Source organism: Macaca thibetana, chromosome 14 (assembly GCF_024542745.1).
Source record: "Macaca thibetana thibetana isolate TM-01 chromosome 14, ASM2454274v1, whole genome shotgun sequence".
Lineage (NCBI taxonomy): Eukaryota > Metazoa > Chordata > Mammalia > Primates > Cercopithecidae > Macaca > Macaca thibetana.
In genome coordinates this window covers 65,279,587-65,295,841 of record NC_065591.1, presented here as the reverse complement: position 1 = coordinate 65,295,841, position 16,255 = coordinate 65,279,587, and the positions used below count along the sequence as shown (strand labels likewise).

At 44.3% G+C, this 16,255-nt stretch overlaps 2 protein-coding genes across 4 annotated transcripts in view; one reads left to right on the top strand and one right to left on the bottom strand.

The window, feature by feature from the left end:
• Positions 1-16,255, bottom strand: part of MRPL48 (mitochondrial ribosomal protein L48) — a 525,613-nt gene that overhangs the window by 191,896 nt on the left and 317,462 nt on the right. The gene's annotated exons all lie outside the window — the stretch shown is intronic.
• Positions 1-16,255, top strand: part of RAB6A (RAB6A, member RAS oncogene family) — a 94,329-nt gene that overhangs the window by 74,423 nt on the left and 3,651 nt on the right. For both annotated transcript variants that reach the window (XM_050756463.1, XM_050756464.1), the window contains exon 7: positions 16,080-16,146. In XM_050756463.1, the coding sequence (XP_050612420.1) occupies positions 16,080-16,146 (67 nt within the window). The remainder of the gene's footprint in view (positions 1-16,079; positions 16,147-16,255) is intronic.

Here is a 16,255-nt window from a genome sequence, read left to right as displayed (position 1 = left end):
AATGATATATATGTATGGGACAATTATTTTATATTGGCTGAAATAGTATATGTACCTTATGCATTGGTGGTGATCATATCTTTTCCTCATCACTATATCTTCCGTGTCTACCACAGTTGGCTTATAGCAGGTGGTAATCTTGGACTTTTATCATGTACCTTAATCCATAGTATCAAGTATGGTGTGCTAGACCACTGTAGGTACTTTGGAAAATAAAAAGTTATGTAAAATGTGGTTCCTAACTTCAAGAAACTTATGATATTGTTGGGAAGAAGAGTCACATTCTCATGAAGACTATGCAGTAAAGAATGGGTCATACATGATAAATTCCTAGCAAATGCTGCAGACAGTAAGATACACAGTAATTATTGAGAAGCAAGGCCAGGCGTGGTGGCTCACACCTATAATCCCAACACTTTGGGAGGCTGAGGTGGGAGGATTGCCTGAAGGCCAGGTGTTTGAGACCAGCCTGGGCAAAAAAGGGAAAACTTGTGTCTACAAAATAATGAAAAATAAATAAAAATTTAAAAATTAGCTAGCTCTGGTTGAGTGTCTGTAGTCCCAGCTATTCAGGAGGCTGAGAGAGGCTGAGATGGGACCGTCACTTGAGCCCAGGAGTTGGAGGTTGCAGTGAGCTATTGGCACACCACTGTACTCCAGCCTGGATGACACAGCAAGACCCTGATTCAAAAAAATAAATAAAAAGGAGAGAAGCAAAATGAATGCTGGCACAAAGAGATGTATTGAATAATTGAATGAGATCACATATAGTTAGACTGGTCAAGGAATGCTTTGTTTAAAAAACAGCATTATCGGCCGGGCACGGTGGCTCAAGCCTGTAATCCCAGCACTTTGGGAGGCCGAGACGGGCGGATCACGAGGTCAGGAGATCGAGACCATCCTGGCTAACACGGTGAAACCCCGTCTCTACTAAAAAATACAAAAACTAGCCGGGCGAGGTGGCGGCCGCCTGTAGTCCCAACTACTCGGGAGGCTGAGGCAGGAGAATGGCATGAACCCGGGAGGCGGAGCTTGCAGTGAGCTGAGATCCGGCCATTGCACTCCAGCCTGGGCAGCAGAGCGAGACTCCGTCTCAAAAAAAAAAAAAAAAAAAAAAAAACAGCATTATCAGCTGGGCACGGTGGCTCAAGCATGTAATCCCAGCACCTTGGGAGGCCAAGGTGGATGCATCACCTGAGGTCAGGAGTTCGAGACCAGCCCGACCAACATGGTGAAACTTTGTCTCTACTAAAAATACAAAAATTACCTGGGCGTGGTGGCAGGCACCTGTAATCTCAGCTACTGGGGAGGCTGAGGTAGGAGAATCACTTGAACCTGGGAAGTAGAGGTTGCAGTGACCTGAGATCATGCCATTGCACTTCAGCCTGGGCGACAGAGGGAGACTCCATCTCAAAAAAAAAAAAAAAAAAACAAGAAAACAAAAAAAAAACAGTATCTGAGCTGAACTGAGTGTATTTGATTTGGATAGGTAACTGGTGATGCTTCTAGGAAGAAGAAAAATTAACATAAGTATGATACAAGACTACCTAGCACACATAGTGTAAATACTATGCCATGAATGTTAACTTAAAGTCTTTCATTATTGCCTTCCTAGCAAGCATTTCATATATAACATCTAGGTGCTTAGATACTTGTTGAATACAAGAAGGAATCTATGTAACAATCCTATGAGTCAACTGCTATTGTTGGTCTGATTTTAGGGAGAAAATCTGAGGCATATAAATTATATAACTTGCCCAGAACTGCCTAAATACTGTCTGCTAGATCCACTTAATATACCAAGTGTTTAACTTAATTCTCACAATATCCCTATGAAATAGATAAGCATATTCATTTCATTGATATGAAACCAAAGTTTTAGAGGTCAAATAACTTGCTTAAGATTATAACTTGCCGGGCGCGGCGGCTCACGCCTGTAATCCCAGCACTTTGGGAGGCTGAGGCAGGTGGATCACGAGGTCAGAAATCGAGACCATCCTGGCTAACACGGTGAAACCCCGTCTCTACTAAAAATACAAAAAATTAGCCAGGCGTGGTGGTGCGCGCCTGTAGTACCAGCTACTCGGAGGCTGAGGCAGGAGAATGGCGTGAACCCGGGAGGCGGAGCTTGCAGTGAGCCGAGATGGCGCCACTGCACTCCAGCCTGGGCAACAGAGCGAGACTCCGTCTCAAAAAAAAAAAAAAAAGATTATAACTTAAACTATAATGTGAGCCCAGGTCTATTTAGTTCCAAAATCTGAGCTCTTAAGCCTTATATTATTCTGCCTCTCTCAAGTTTAACCTCACCCCTAATTTATCCTTTTGTGTTTCATATCCTTAACACAGTAAGACTTTATTTTTTATTTTTATTTTATTTTATTTTTTGAGAGAGAGTCTCACTCTGTCACCCAGGCTGGAGTGCAGTGGCACAATCTCGGCTTACTGCAACCTCTGCCTCCAGGGTGCAAGTGATTCCCCTGCCTCGGCCTCTTGAGTAGCTGGGATAACAGGCATGCTCCACCACACCTGGCTAATTTTTGTATTTTTTAGTAGAGATGGGGTTTTGCCATGTTGGCCAGGCTGGTCTTGAACTCCTGACCTCAGGTAATCTGCTCACCTCAGCCTCCCAAAGTGCTGGGATTACAGGTGTGAGCCACCATGCCAGCCCACAGTAGGACTTCAATATCACTGAATGGTCAGAAATCTATGTATATGATGAATATGAACTGACAGAGAAATTATATTGATCAGGTTTTATTCAGTCATTAATGAACTCAGATATTCGTTGATCCCCTCCTGCATGCCTAGTTATGTTATAGGCACTGGGGATACAATAGTGGAACAAAATAACCTAAGTCCATGCCATTATGGAGCTTACATTCTGGTATGGAGAGTTAGACAATTAGTGAAATATAATCCTTAAGGAGGTTATACATTCTATAGAGAAAAATGAGGTAGGGACCAGGCATGGTGGCTCATGCCTGTAATCCCAGCATTTTGGGAGACTGAAGCAGGCAGATCACTTGAGGCCAGGAGTTCAAGATCAGCCTGGCCAACATAGTGAAACCCATCTTTACTAAAAATACAAAAATTAGCTGAGGGTGGTGGTGCACACCTGTAGTCCCAGCTACTTGGAAGGCTGAAGCACAAGAATCACTTGAACCTGGGTGGTGGAGGTTGCAGTGAGGCAGAGGTTGCAGTGAGCCAAGACCATGCTACTTCCCTCCAGTCTGGGAGGCAGAGTGAGACTCTGTTTCAAAAAGAAAAGAAAAGAAAAGAAAAATAGGCCGGGCGCGGTGGCTCAAGCCTGTAATCCCAGCACTTTGGGAGGCCGAGACGGGCGGATCACGAGGTCAGGAGATCGAGACCATCCTGGCTAACACGGTGAAACCCCGTCTCTACTAAAAATACAAAAAAAAACTAGCCGGGCGAGGTGGCGGGCGCCTGTAGTCCCAGCTACTGGGGAGGCTGAGGCAGGAGAATGGCGCAAACCCGGGAGGCGGAGCTTGCAGTGAGCTGAGATTCGGCCACTGCACTCCAGCCCAGGCTACAGAGCAAGACTCCGTCTCAAAAAAAAAAAAAAAAAAAAGAAAAAGAAAAATAGAAAAATAAAGTAGGGTAAGAAGGATAAAGACTACTGGTGAAGGGAACGATGATATATTGATGTCTTATAAAAGGAGGGAAAGCCTGTCTGATAAGGTGATATTTGAGCAAAGAACTGAAGGAATTGAGAAAGTGAGCCATTTATACATCTAGGGAAGAGCATGCCAAGCTTCAAGTGCAGTGACAAATTCAAAGAAACTTGGCATGTTTAAGGAATAGTAAGGAAATTAGTAAGGTTAAAGTAGAGTGAAGGAAGGGGCATATGATAAGAGAAGAGCTCACAGAGATAGTTATGGAGAACAGTGGTCTAAGACCATGTAGGCAGTAGTGAGGATTTGGCATGTTATTCCCAGTGAGAGGGGAAGCCATTTTCATCAGAGATTTGACAGGATCTTACAATTTAAAAGTAATCAGGCCAGGCACGATGGCTCATACCTTGTAATCCCAGAACTTTGGGAGGCCAAGGTGGGAGGACTGCTTGAACCCTGGAGTTCAAGACTAGCCTGGGCAACATAGGGAGACTGTGTCTCTGCAAAAAAAAAAATTGCTGGGCATGGTGGTGTGCGACTGTAGTTCAAGCTACTTAGGAGGCTGAGGTGGGAGGATCAGTTGAGCCCGGATGGATGAGGCTGCAGTGACCCATGATCATGCATGGGAGACAGAGCAAGACCTTGTCTCAAGAAAGGAAAGAAATCACTGGCTCTTGTGTAAAAAATGATCTGTTAAGAGTAATTGAAAAAATAAATATAAATAATAAAATAATAATCTTTTATTTAATACCTTACTACCAAAATTAAGATGGAGATCTAGCAAAAAGTCAGAAGCAGCTGGGCGTGGTGGCTCACGCCTGTAATCCCTACACCTTGGGGAGGCTGAGGCAGGAGGATCACCTGAGGTCAGGAGTTCGAGACCAGCCTGGCTAACATGGCCAAAGTCTCTACTAAAAATACAAAAAGTAGCTTGATGTGGTGGTGAGCGCCTGTAATCCTAGCTACTCCGGGGGTTGAGGCAGGAGAATTGCCTGAACTTGGGAGGCAGAGGTTGCAGTGAGCCACTGCACTCCAGCCTGGGCGAGAACAAAACTCTGTCTCAAGAAAAATAAAAATAAATAAAAGTCAAAAGGCCACAAATAATGAACACTCATATAAGAATTCAGTTATGTATAAAACACTCCTTACTCTGACAACGTTTATTTTCATAATGGAGTTTTTTCTGTAAGTTGGTAAAACTGATTAGCTTAGTTTGCTCTTTGAAGGGCGGTATTTCTGCCTATAAAATACTTAGTTAACTTCATAAGGTAAGAACTGGTAGTCATAGTGATATTATTTTGAAATCTCCTTCTCCAGTGTATCCCTTTACATTAAAATTATCCCTAAAAAAATTTTTAACCCTAAAATAATGAACTAAAATACTCAACTTGAAAGTTTCGGCCGGGCGCAGTGGCTCACGCCTGTAATCCCAGCACTTTGGGAGGCCGAGACGGGTGGATCACGAGGTCAAGAGATCGAGACCATCCTGGCTAACACGGTGAAACCCCGTCTCTACTAAAAATATATAAAAAAAAAAAATTAGCCGGGCGTGGTGGTGGGCGCCTGTAGTCCCAGCTACTCGGGAGGCTGAGGCAGGAGAAAGGCGTGAACCCCGGGGGCGGAGCTTGCAGTGAGCCAAGATCTGCCACCATACTCCAGTCTGGGCGACAGAGCAAAACTCCATCTCAAAAAAAAAAAAAAAGTTTCTACAGAGAACCATATTCAACTTGTCATCATCCCTGAACTAATTCCTGTACTAGCTGTCACTGCAACTTAAATATGTCTGTTGCCCCCTAGAAATTACAAATAAAAGTTTCTTGGGGAAAGAAGCTGTTCCAGCAAGGGTGCCCTAGAATGTCTTCTAGAAAGTGAATACTCGATTGAGACCATCCTGGCTAACTCGGCGAAATCCCGTCTCTACTAAAAATACAAAAAATTAGCCGGGCGTGGTGGCAGGCGCCTGTAGTCCCAGTTACTTGGGAGGCTGAGGCAGGAGAGTGGCAGGAACCCGGGAGGCGGAGCTTGCAGTGAGCCGAGATCGCGCCACTGCGCTCCAGCCTGGGTCACAGAGCGAGACTCCGTCTCGAAAAAAAAAAGAAAAAAAAGTGGATACTCAGCTGGGCGCGATAGCTCACGCCTGTAATCTCAACACTTTGGGAGGCCGAGTTGGGTGGATCATCAGGTCAGGAGTTCAAGACCAGCCTGACCAACGTGGTGAAACTCCCTCTCTACTAAAAATACAAAAAAATTAGCCGGGCGTGGTGTCACATGCCGGTAATCCCGGCTACTCAGGAGGCTGAGGCGGCGCTTGAACCCCAGGAGGCAGAGGTTGCAGTCAGCCGCAGTCAGCCAAGATTGCGCCACTGTATTCCAGCCTGGGCAATAGAGCAAGACTCCATCACACACACACACAAAAAGTGGATACTCAGTAAATATGAGAATTTTTTGTTTTAAGTATTACAAACTGTACTAGTCTCATACTTAGTCATCTGTGATTCCTAATATAGCAGAAGCCTTTGTTTTGTTAGCACGTCATTGGCATTTAAGAAGTAGATTTTTCTTTTATTTAACCAAGAAGTAAGTTGGAATTTGAAAACCTTTGTAAAGTTTTTTTGGCCCACTTGGGGATGTCCTGAGTTGAGTATAGGTTAGTGACACTGATTCTTTTAATCTAATTGGAATATTTTGGAGAAAGCACCAAGTTTGTTAAATACATTGATGAAAACTATAGATTAAAAAATTTTGGATATATTTTTATTTTTATTTTTATTTTTATTTTTATTTTTTGAGACACAGTCTTGCGTGTTGCCCAGGCTTGAGTGCAATGGCACGGTCTCAGCTCACTGCAACCTCAGTCTCCCGGGTTCAAGCAATTCTCGTGCCTCAGCCTGCCGAGTAGCTGGGATTGCACACGTGTGCCACCATGCCCAGCTAATTTTTTGTATTTTTTGGTGAAGACAGAGTTTTGCCATGTTGGCCAGGCTGGTCTCAAACTCCAGGCCTCAAGTGATCCACCCACCGTGGCCTTCCAAAGTGCTGGGATTACAGGCATGAGCCACTGCGCCTGACCTGGTATATTTTTAAAGTAATTTTCTCTAGAGACAGGTTCTCCTTATTCCCAGGCTGATCTCGAGCTTCTGGGCCCAAGTGATCTTCCCATTTTGGCTTCCCACAGTGCTGTGATTACAGTCATGAGCCACTGCACCCACCCTAAAATTTTTGTCATAAAAAAATGGATTAGCTTTTTTTTTTGTCATAAAAAATGGATAAGTCTCTCACTTATGTGTAATAGTAGTATTTTTACAAAACAAATTATTGGTTTAGTAGCCTAGGCTGGAGTGCAGTGGCACAATCTCGGCTCACTGCAACCTCTGCCTCCCGGCTGCAAGGGATTCTCCTACCTCAGCCTCCTGAGTAACTGGGATTACAGGCATCCGCCACCACACCCGGCCAATTTTTGTATTTGAAGATGGAGTTTCACCATGTTGGCCAAGCTAGTCGAACTCCTGACCTCAAATGATCCCCCCACCTTGGCCTCCCAAAGTCCTGGGATTACAGGCGTGAGCCACCGCACCCAGCCTAAACCTGGTATTCTTTTTTTTTTTTTTTTTTTTTTGAGACGGAGTCTCGCTCTGTCACCCAGGCTGGAGTGCAGTGGCCGGATCTCAGCTCACTGCAAGCTCTGCCTCCCAGGTTTACACCATTCTCCTGCCTCAGCCTCCGGAGTAGCTGGGACTACAGGCGCCCGCCACCTCGCCCGGCTAGTTTTTTGTATTTTTTTTAGTAGAGACGGGGTTTCACTGTGTTAGCCAGGATGGTCTCGATCTCCTGACCTCGTGATCCGCCCGTATCGGCCTCCCAAAGTGCTAGGATTACAGGCTTGAGCCACCGCGCCCGGCCAAAACCTGGTATTCTTAAGAGCCAAAAAGATTATGCATTTTGAATAGGCAAGCAGTTTAATAAATATTTCATGTCAGAAGTAAGTTGTAATATTATGGGGACAATTTCTAGATATTCCTAAGTAAGAAAGTTTCAGTTCTGCTGTAATATTTTTAAAAGGTCTCCCCCAACCCCCACACCTTTCCCACCAGTTTTTTATAGTTCCTTTTTAAAGCAGAATTGAGCCTGTGGGTGTTTTGCTCTAGTCCTAGAATTCACTGCAGAATTGTATAACATTTGGCAAAATTCTTTGTTTCGCAAGCCTGCAGGCCCATGAGTTCATTTATCTCTAATAGAGTTATTGTCTCTGGTAGAAATAAAGCTGTGTTTTTTTTGTTGTTGTTGTTGTTGTTTTGAGACGGACTTTCACTCTTGTTGCCTGGGCTAGAATGCAGTGACACAGTCTTGACTCACTGCAACCTCCACCTCCCCAGTTCAAGCGATTCTCCTGCCTTACCCTCCCAAATAGCTAGGATTACAGGCATCTGCCACCACACTTGGCTAATTTTTTTTTTTTTTTTTTTTTAATAGAGACGGGGTTTCACCATGTTGACCAGGCTGGTCTCAAACTCCTGACCTCAGGTGAGCCACCCGTCTTGGCCTCCCAAAGTCCTGGGATTACAGGCATGAGGCACCGCACCTGGATGCTGCTTTTTTTTTTTTTTTTTTTTTTTTTTAAAAAAGACTTTCAGGCCGGGTGCAGTGGCTCACAGCTGTAATCCCAGCACTTTGGGAGGCTGAGGCAGGCAGATCACGAGGTCAGGAGATCGAGACCATACTAGCTAACACAGTGAAACCCCGCCTCTACTAAAAATGCAAAAAATTTGCTGGGCATGGTGGCCAGGGCCTGTAGTCCCAGCTACTCAGGAGGCTGAGGCAGGAGAATAGCTTGAACCCAGAAGGCAGAGGTTGCAGTGAGCCAAAATCGCGTCACTGCACTCTACAAAGCGAGACTCCATCTCAAAAAAAAAAAAAACTTTATATATAGCAGGTCAGTACTAAACACTTTGCATAATTATTTCCCTGAACTTTCACAATAATCTAATCAGGCAAGTATACTATTATTTTAAGCCCATTTTACAGATCAGGGAACAGAGGAACGAAGATTACACGATCTGTCACGTAAGTGACAACCTAGGGCCTAAGCCCAGATTGTTAACTACTATGCTGTACTGCTATCCACACGTTACCTTTTAGTTTTTTGCTTTTTGCCATTCCACTTAATACCTTTCAATTTCACTATGTGATTTGTATGTCTCTTTAGCCATATTTAAGACAATGGAATTATTGATGGAAGTCTGAGAGCAAACTACTATTTTTAGTGGCTTCCTTTGCCACTAAAAGAATGTGAGAGAAGGCCTTTCTTAGTCTGGCCTCCAGTATATATATCCTTATCCTAATTTTTTTACATATTCTATGCTCCAACCAGTCTGGACTACAAAAGCATTCTTAAGTATACCTTGTACTTTTCAATCTCTGAACATGTGTTCAGGAAAATCTTCCCTGTGAAATCTTTCCCACTTTTCCTTTGTCCTCATCTCTACTGAAAGAGAAATGTGCTAAATATACATTCTGACTAGACGGCCAGGTGTTAAAATCATTGAGGCCAAAACTGCATACAGGTATACCTCAGAGATACTGCATTCTGGCTCTAGATCATTGCAATAAAGTGAATATATCAATAAAATGAGTCACATGAATTTTCTGGTTTCCAATGTGTGTGAGTTATGTTTACACTATACTGTACTCTATTAATAGCATTATGTCTGTAAAAACAATGTACAAATCTGGCCAGATGTGGTGGCTCATGCCTGTAGTCACAGCACTTTGGGAGGCTGAGGTGTGATCACTTGAGGTCAGGGATTCGAGACCAGGCTGGCCAATACAATGAAACCCTGTCTCCACTAAAAATACAAAATTTAGCCAGGTGTGGTGGCGATGCCTGTAATCCCAGCTACTCAGGAGGCTGAGGTGGGAGAATCGCTTGAACCCGGGAGGCAGAGGTGGTTACAGTAAGCTGAGATAGCACCACTGCACTCCAACACGGGGGACAGAGCAAAACTCTGTCTCAAAAAATTAAAAAAAAAAAACGCAATATACATATCTTAATTAAAAAATACTTTATTGCTAAAAAAATGCTAATGATCATCTGATCATAGCCTTCTGCAAATCATAATCTTTTTGCTGTCAGAGGGTCTTGCCTTGATGTTGATGCCTGCTGACTGATCAGGGTAGTAGTTGCTGAAGGCTGGAGTGGCTGTGGCAATTTCTTATAATAATACTATTAATACAATGTAGTTTTCTGCATTGATTGATTCTATCACAAATGATTTCTCTGTAGCATGCAATGCTGTTTCATAGTATTTTACTCATAGTAGAACTTCTTTCAAAATTGGTGTTTCAGGCCAGGCGAAGTGGCGCATGCCTTTAATCTCAGCACTTTGGGAGGCCGAGGCAGGCAGATCACCTGAGGTCAGCAGTTTGAGACTAGCCTGGCCAACATGGCGAAACCCCATCTCTACTAAAAATACAAGAATTAGCCTGGTGTGGTAGTGCACACCTGTGGTACCAGCTACTCGGAAGGATGAGGCAGGAGAATCACTTGAACCCAGGAGGCGGAGGTTGTGGTGAGCTGAGATTGTGCCACTGCACTCCAGCCTAGGTGACAGAATGAGACTCCATCTCAAAAAAGAAAAAAAGTGCCACCAGGTGTGGTGGCGCGTGGCTGTAATCCCAGCACTTTGGGAGGCCGAGGTGGGTGGATCCCTTGGCTCACGAGTTAGAGACCACCCTGGGTAACATGGCAAAACCTCTTCTCTACAAAAATTTACAAATATTAGCCAGGTGTGGTGGCATGCCCCTGTAGTCCCAGGTACTTGGGAGGCTGAGGTGGGAGGATTACTTGAGCCCGTGAGGTCGAGACCTCAGTGAACCATGATTGTGCCACTGGCACTCCTGCTTGGGTGACAGAGCAAGACCACATCTCAAAAAAAAAAAAAAAAAAAAAAAAAAAAAAGGCCTATATCACTATTATAGAGTAAATTTCTACATGCAAAAATTAAAAAATCCCCAAAACACTGTTAAAGTTTGATATAGTGTCACATTGTCAGCTACTAGATTGTTTCTGTAGTCACTATACTTACTGCCTATTTGTGATAATAAGTAGATGGTTATTTTCAAGTTTTCAGCTGATATTGGTGAGAGAACACTTTTTTTGACTCAATTTCTATAAAATATGTTTTCCTTCATACCCTGTATTCTTTATGTCTTGATGAAAGGTGATTTATTAATGGACATTGGAGTTTTTCCTGATGCATGAAATTTTGAGCTGACAAAGTTTGTATTCTGCTTTTAATTCATTGTTGAATGCTCATTAAAAAGATCAGAATTGCCTAGCCTTGTATTAAACTTTTAGAAATCCTTGCTGGTTTAAACAAGGTATAATAGTTCACATCTGTAATCCCAGCACTTTGGGATGCCAAGGTGTGAGGATCACTTGAGCCCAGGAGGTCAAGGCTGCAGTGAGCTATGATCATGCTACCGTACTCCAGCCTGGGTGACAGAGCAAGACCCTTTTAAAATGAAGATTTTTTTTTTTTTTTTTTGAGACGAAGTCTCGCTTTGTTGCCCAGGATGGAGGCTCACTGCAGCCTCCGCCTCCCGGGTTCAAGCAGTTCTCCTGCCTCAGCTTCCCTAGTCGCTGGGACTATAGGCATGTGGCACCATGCCCAGCTAATTTTGTGTATTTTTAGTAGAGATGGGGTTTCACTGTGTTAACCAGGATGGTCTTGATCTGACCTTGTGATCCACCCGCCTCAGCCTCCCAAAGTGCTGGGATTACTGGTGTGAGGCACTGCGCCTGGCCAATATATATATATATATTTTTTTAATTTAAAAAGGGTATAGGAGGCTGGGCAGGGTGGCTCATGCCTGTAGTCCCAGCACTTTGGGAGGCTGAGGCAGACAGATCATGAGGTCAGGAGATTGAGACTATCCTGGCTAACACGGTGAAACCCCGTCTGTACTAAAAATACAAAAAAGAAATTAGCTAGGCATAGTGGCTAGCGCCTGTAGTCCCAGCTACTCGGGAGGCTGAGGCAGGAGAATGGTATGAACCTGGGAGGCGGAGCTTGCAGTGAGCTGAGATTGCGCCACTGCACTTCAGCCTGGGTGACAGAGTGAGACTCCGTCTCAAAAAAAAAAAAAAGGGGTATAGGGCCGGGCACCCTGGCTCTTGCCTGTAATCCCAGCACTTTAGGGGCTGAGGCGGGCAGATCACTTGAGGTCAGGAGTTCGAGACCAGCCTAGCCAACATGGTGAAACCCCATCTCTACTAAAAATTTAAAAATTAGCCAGGCTTGGTGGTAGGCACCTGTATTTCCAGCTATTCGGGAGGCTGAGGCAGGAGAATCACTTGAACCCGGGAGACGGTGTTTGCAGTGAGCCAAGATGGCACCACTGCATTCCAGCCTAGGCGACAGAGTGAGACTGTCTCACAAAAAAAATAAAAAATAAATAAAAAGGGTATAATACTCTATCTGAAAGTTAAAGGGTTATCTGAAATTAAAGGGTTATCTGAAAGTTAAAAAGTTGTCTGACTAATGCACTGTATTTCTCTATTCATTTAACTTGTATCAGTTTTTTTTTTTTTTTTTATAGAGTCTGGCTCTGTTGCTCAGGCTGGAGTGCAGGGGCACGGTCTCGGCTCACTGCAAGCTCTGCCTCCTGGGTTCACGCCATTCTCCTGCCTCAGCCTCCTGAGTAGCTGGGACTACAGGCACCTGCCACCATGCCCAGCTAATTTTTTTGTATTTTTTTAGTAGAGACTGGGTTTCACCGTGTTAGCCAAGGTGGTCTCAATCTCCTGACCTCGTGATCTGCCCGCCTCGGCTTCCCAAAGTACTGGGATTACAGGCGTGAACCACCGTGCCTGGCCTACTTATTTTTGTTCATAAAATTAACAGCTTTCACAGTCATTAATTGTTGCATTTAGAATGGCTTTTGTTTGTTTTTTAAAACGAGGTCTCTCTGTGTTGCCAATGGTCTCAAACTTATGGGCTCAATTGCTTGATTCTCCCATTCCAGCCTCCCAAGTAGCTGGGATTACTAGCTTGTGTCGGCACACTTAGCTAGAATATTTATCTGTGTTTCAAACCTAATGTTCACATATTAATCCAAATGGACCCACCGTATACAGTTAATGTTATATTGATTTGACATGATGGTAATTTGTACGTCTACATGATCTTTCATGGTGTACCAGAGATGGTAAGGTAAATGTTCTGCAATTCAAAGTCTTATAGCTGATTTGGATTGAATATTGGGGTAAAGCCTGATTTTGGTACATCTTTAAAAAAGCTACTAAACCTTATAGAACCAAGACAATTAGAGTTTTCCCCAATCTTCATACTCCCTGCACCTACCCTATCAGGCTTTTGTCTACCAGATCAAAATTTTGCAGTTTGCTCCTTTATACATTTTTTGTTGTTGTTTTTCCAGACAGAGTTTTGCTCTGTCGCCCAGGCTGCAGTGCAGTGGCACGATCTTGGCTCACTGCAACCTCCAGCTCCTGGGTTCAAGCAATTCTCCTGCCTCAGCCTCCCGGAGTAGCTGGGGATTACAGGCACGTGCTACCACACCTGGCTGATTTTTGTTTTGTTTTGTTTTGTTTTTTGAGGCAGAGACTCACTCCGTTGCCCAGGCTGGAGTGCAGTGGCGCAATCTCGGCTCACTGCAAGCTCCGCCTCCCAGGTTCATGCCATTCTCCTGCCTCAGCCTCCTGAATAGCTGGGACTACAGGCACCTGCCAACATGCCCGGCTAATTTTTTTGTAGTTTTAGTAGAGACGGGGTTTTGCCATGTTAGCCAGAATGGTCTCGATCTCCTGACCTTGTGATCCGCCCGTCTTGGCCTCCCAAAGTGCTGGGATTACAAGCGTATTTTTGTATTCTTAGTAGAGATGGAGTTTCACCATGTTGGCCAGGCTGGTCGCGAACTCCTGAACCTCGTGATCCACCTGCCTTGGCTTCCCAAAGTGCTGGGATTATAGGCGTGAGCGACTGCGCCTGGCCCGATACATTTTTAAACATATTATTTATAGTTCCAGTCTCTTATCTCTGCCCTTCTAGGCATTCTGTTCTTTCTTTAATTCAGTGATACTTATAGAGCACCTAAACCCTGAGCATTTTATGTATGTATGTCAGCCAAGTGAGGTTTTAAGACTGCCTTTAACGCTCAACTCAGATATTACCTCCTGAAAGATTTTTTTCAGGCCTGGCGCGGTGGCTCACGCCTGTAATCCCAGCACTTTGGGAGGCCGAGGCGGGCGAATCACAAGGTCAGGAGATCGAGACCACGGTGAAACCCTGTCTCTACTAAAAATACAAAAAATGAGCCGGGCGAGGTGGTGGGCGCCTGTGGTCCCAGCTACTCGGGAGGCTGGGGCAGGAGAATGGCGTGAACCCGGGAGGCGGAGCTTGCAGTGAGCCAGGATTGCGCCACTGCACTCTAGCTTGGGTGACAGAGCAAGACTCCGTCTCAAAAAAAAAAAAAAGATTTTTTTCAGCCTCCTGAGTTGGACCTTGTTACATCTGTATTCTCATAGCGTTTTACACTACTTTGTAGCATCACATTGTAACATAAGGAATTGTTTGAGTATCTCCTTTACCAGATTTTGAGCTCCTTGAATTAAAAAACTGTTTTTTCTTGTTAATTTCTGTGTCTCAAAGACACAGAATGAGGCAGCCTGAAACACTGCCTCAAGTAAGCAAGTACTTGGTACAAAGGAGTTACAGCACACATGAATTTAATTTATGAGTTTACACTGTGTGCTTAATTAAAAGATAAATAATTGAAACAATCAGGCAGTTTCACTTGGTGTTGTACCCAGTATGTGTATGACTAAGATTGGAACAATATAAGAAGTATAAACTGTTGTTCCAGTATCTGTTCTCATATGCCTCTCAAAAATAAATGTCTCACCAGGCTTGAATGTGTTTCTCCTGTTGAAGATATTTTTCATAGCTTCATACCTCAAACACAAGTCAGCCACTCCCACTGGCACTCATTCCAATGATGGAAGAAAAAGCCAGCTGTGTTGGACTTGAGGGGTGGTGTATTAATCTCTAACATAGTGCTTTTCTAACAAATGATAAAGGATAATTTTGACTGGACTGACTTTCACAATGTATTATACACTGACTTCAGAGCCTAACTCTTTCCCCCCCACACCCCCACCGAGACGAAGACTTGCTCTGTTGCCCAGCCTGGAATGCGGTGGCGTGATCTTGGCTCACTGCAGCCTCTACCTACCAAGTTCAAGTGATTCTCCTGCCTCAGTCTCCTGAGTAGCTGGGATTACAGGCATGTGCCACCACACCCAGCTAATTTTTGTATTTTTAGTAGAGACAGGGTTTCACCATGTTGTCCAGGCTGGTCTTGAACTCCTGACCTCGAGATCCACACCCCTTGGCCTCCCAAAGTGTTGGGAGTACAGGCGTGAGCTACTGCGCCCAGCCCAGAACCTAACTCTTTATATGAAAGACAGGAATTCTATACAGTTTTGTTAAATGAATGATCTGCCCTTTTTCTGGGTTTCTGTAATACTTTATTATTCAAATGACATTTTTGCTCCTTATAGCTCTTTGTTCATGTCTTATCTCACCAGTTAAAAAAACAGAAATCGTGTCTTTATATCTCTTTGTATTTGGCATACTGCTTTTTTTTTTTTTTTTTTTTTTTTTGAGACGGAGTCTCGCTCTGTCGCCCAGGCTGGAGTGCAGTGGCGCGATCTCGGCTCACTGCAAGCTCCGCCTCCCGGGTTCACGCCATTCTCCTGCCTCAGCCTCCCGAGTAGCTGGGACTACAGGCGCCCACAACCGCGCCCAGCTAATTCTTTGTATTTTTAGTAGAGACGGGGTTTCACCGTGGTCTCGATCTCCTGACCTTGTGATCTGCCTGCCTCGGCCTCCCAAAGTGCTGGGATTACAGGCGTGAGCCACCGCGCCCGGCAAGCATACTGCTTTTTATATAATACTCGTTTATAGAATGAATAGACATTTTATTCTATTTTATTATTTATTTAGAGACAGCGTCTCGCCCTGTTGCCCAGGTTGGAGTGCAGTGGCATGATCTCAGTTCACTGCAGCCTCCACTTCCTGGGCTGAAGCAGTCCTCCAGGCTCAGCCTCTCCAGTACCTAGGACTACAGGTGTGTCCCACCACACCTGGCTAATTTTTGTGTTTTTTGTAGAGACAGGGTTTTACCATGTTGCCCAGGCTGGTCTCAAACTCCTGACCTCAAGTGATCTGCCCACCTCGGGTGGATCCCAAAGTGCTGGGATTACAGGTGTGAACCACTGTACCCAGCATTAGACAGCTCACTGTACAGTGATCATAAACCTCAATACCCTTCTGTGCCTACCTTTAGACAGCTCACTGTAGAGTAATCATAAACCTCAATACCTTTTGCTAAATGTTCCCTCTCAATTACCACTTTTCTTTCCCACAGCTCTTTCGACGTGTAGCAGCAGCTTTGCCGGGAATGGAAAGCACACAGGACAGAAGCAGAGAAGACAGTATCCTTTTTGTTTCATCGGAAATTTTTCATTATTAACACTAGTCTTTAGAGCCCTGCTTGCTTGGCTAAAGAATATTGTGCCATTGCCTTTTACAACCAGGAACTGA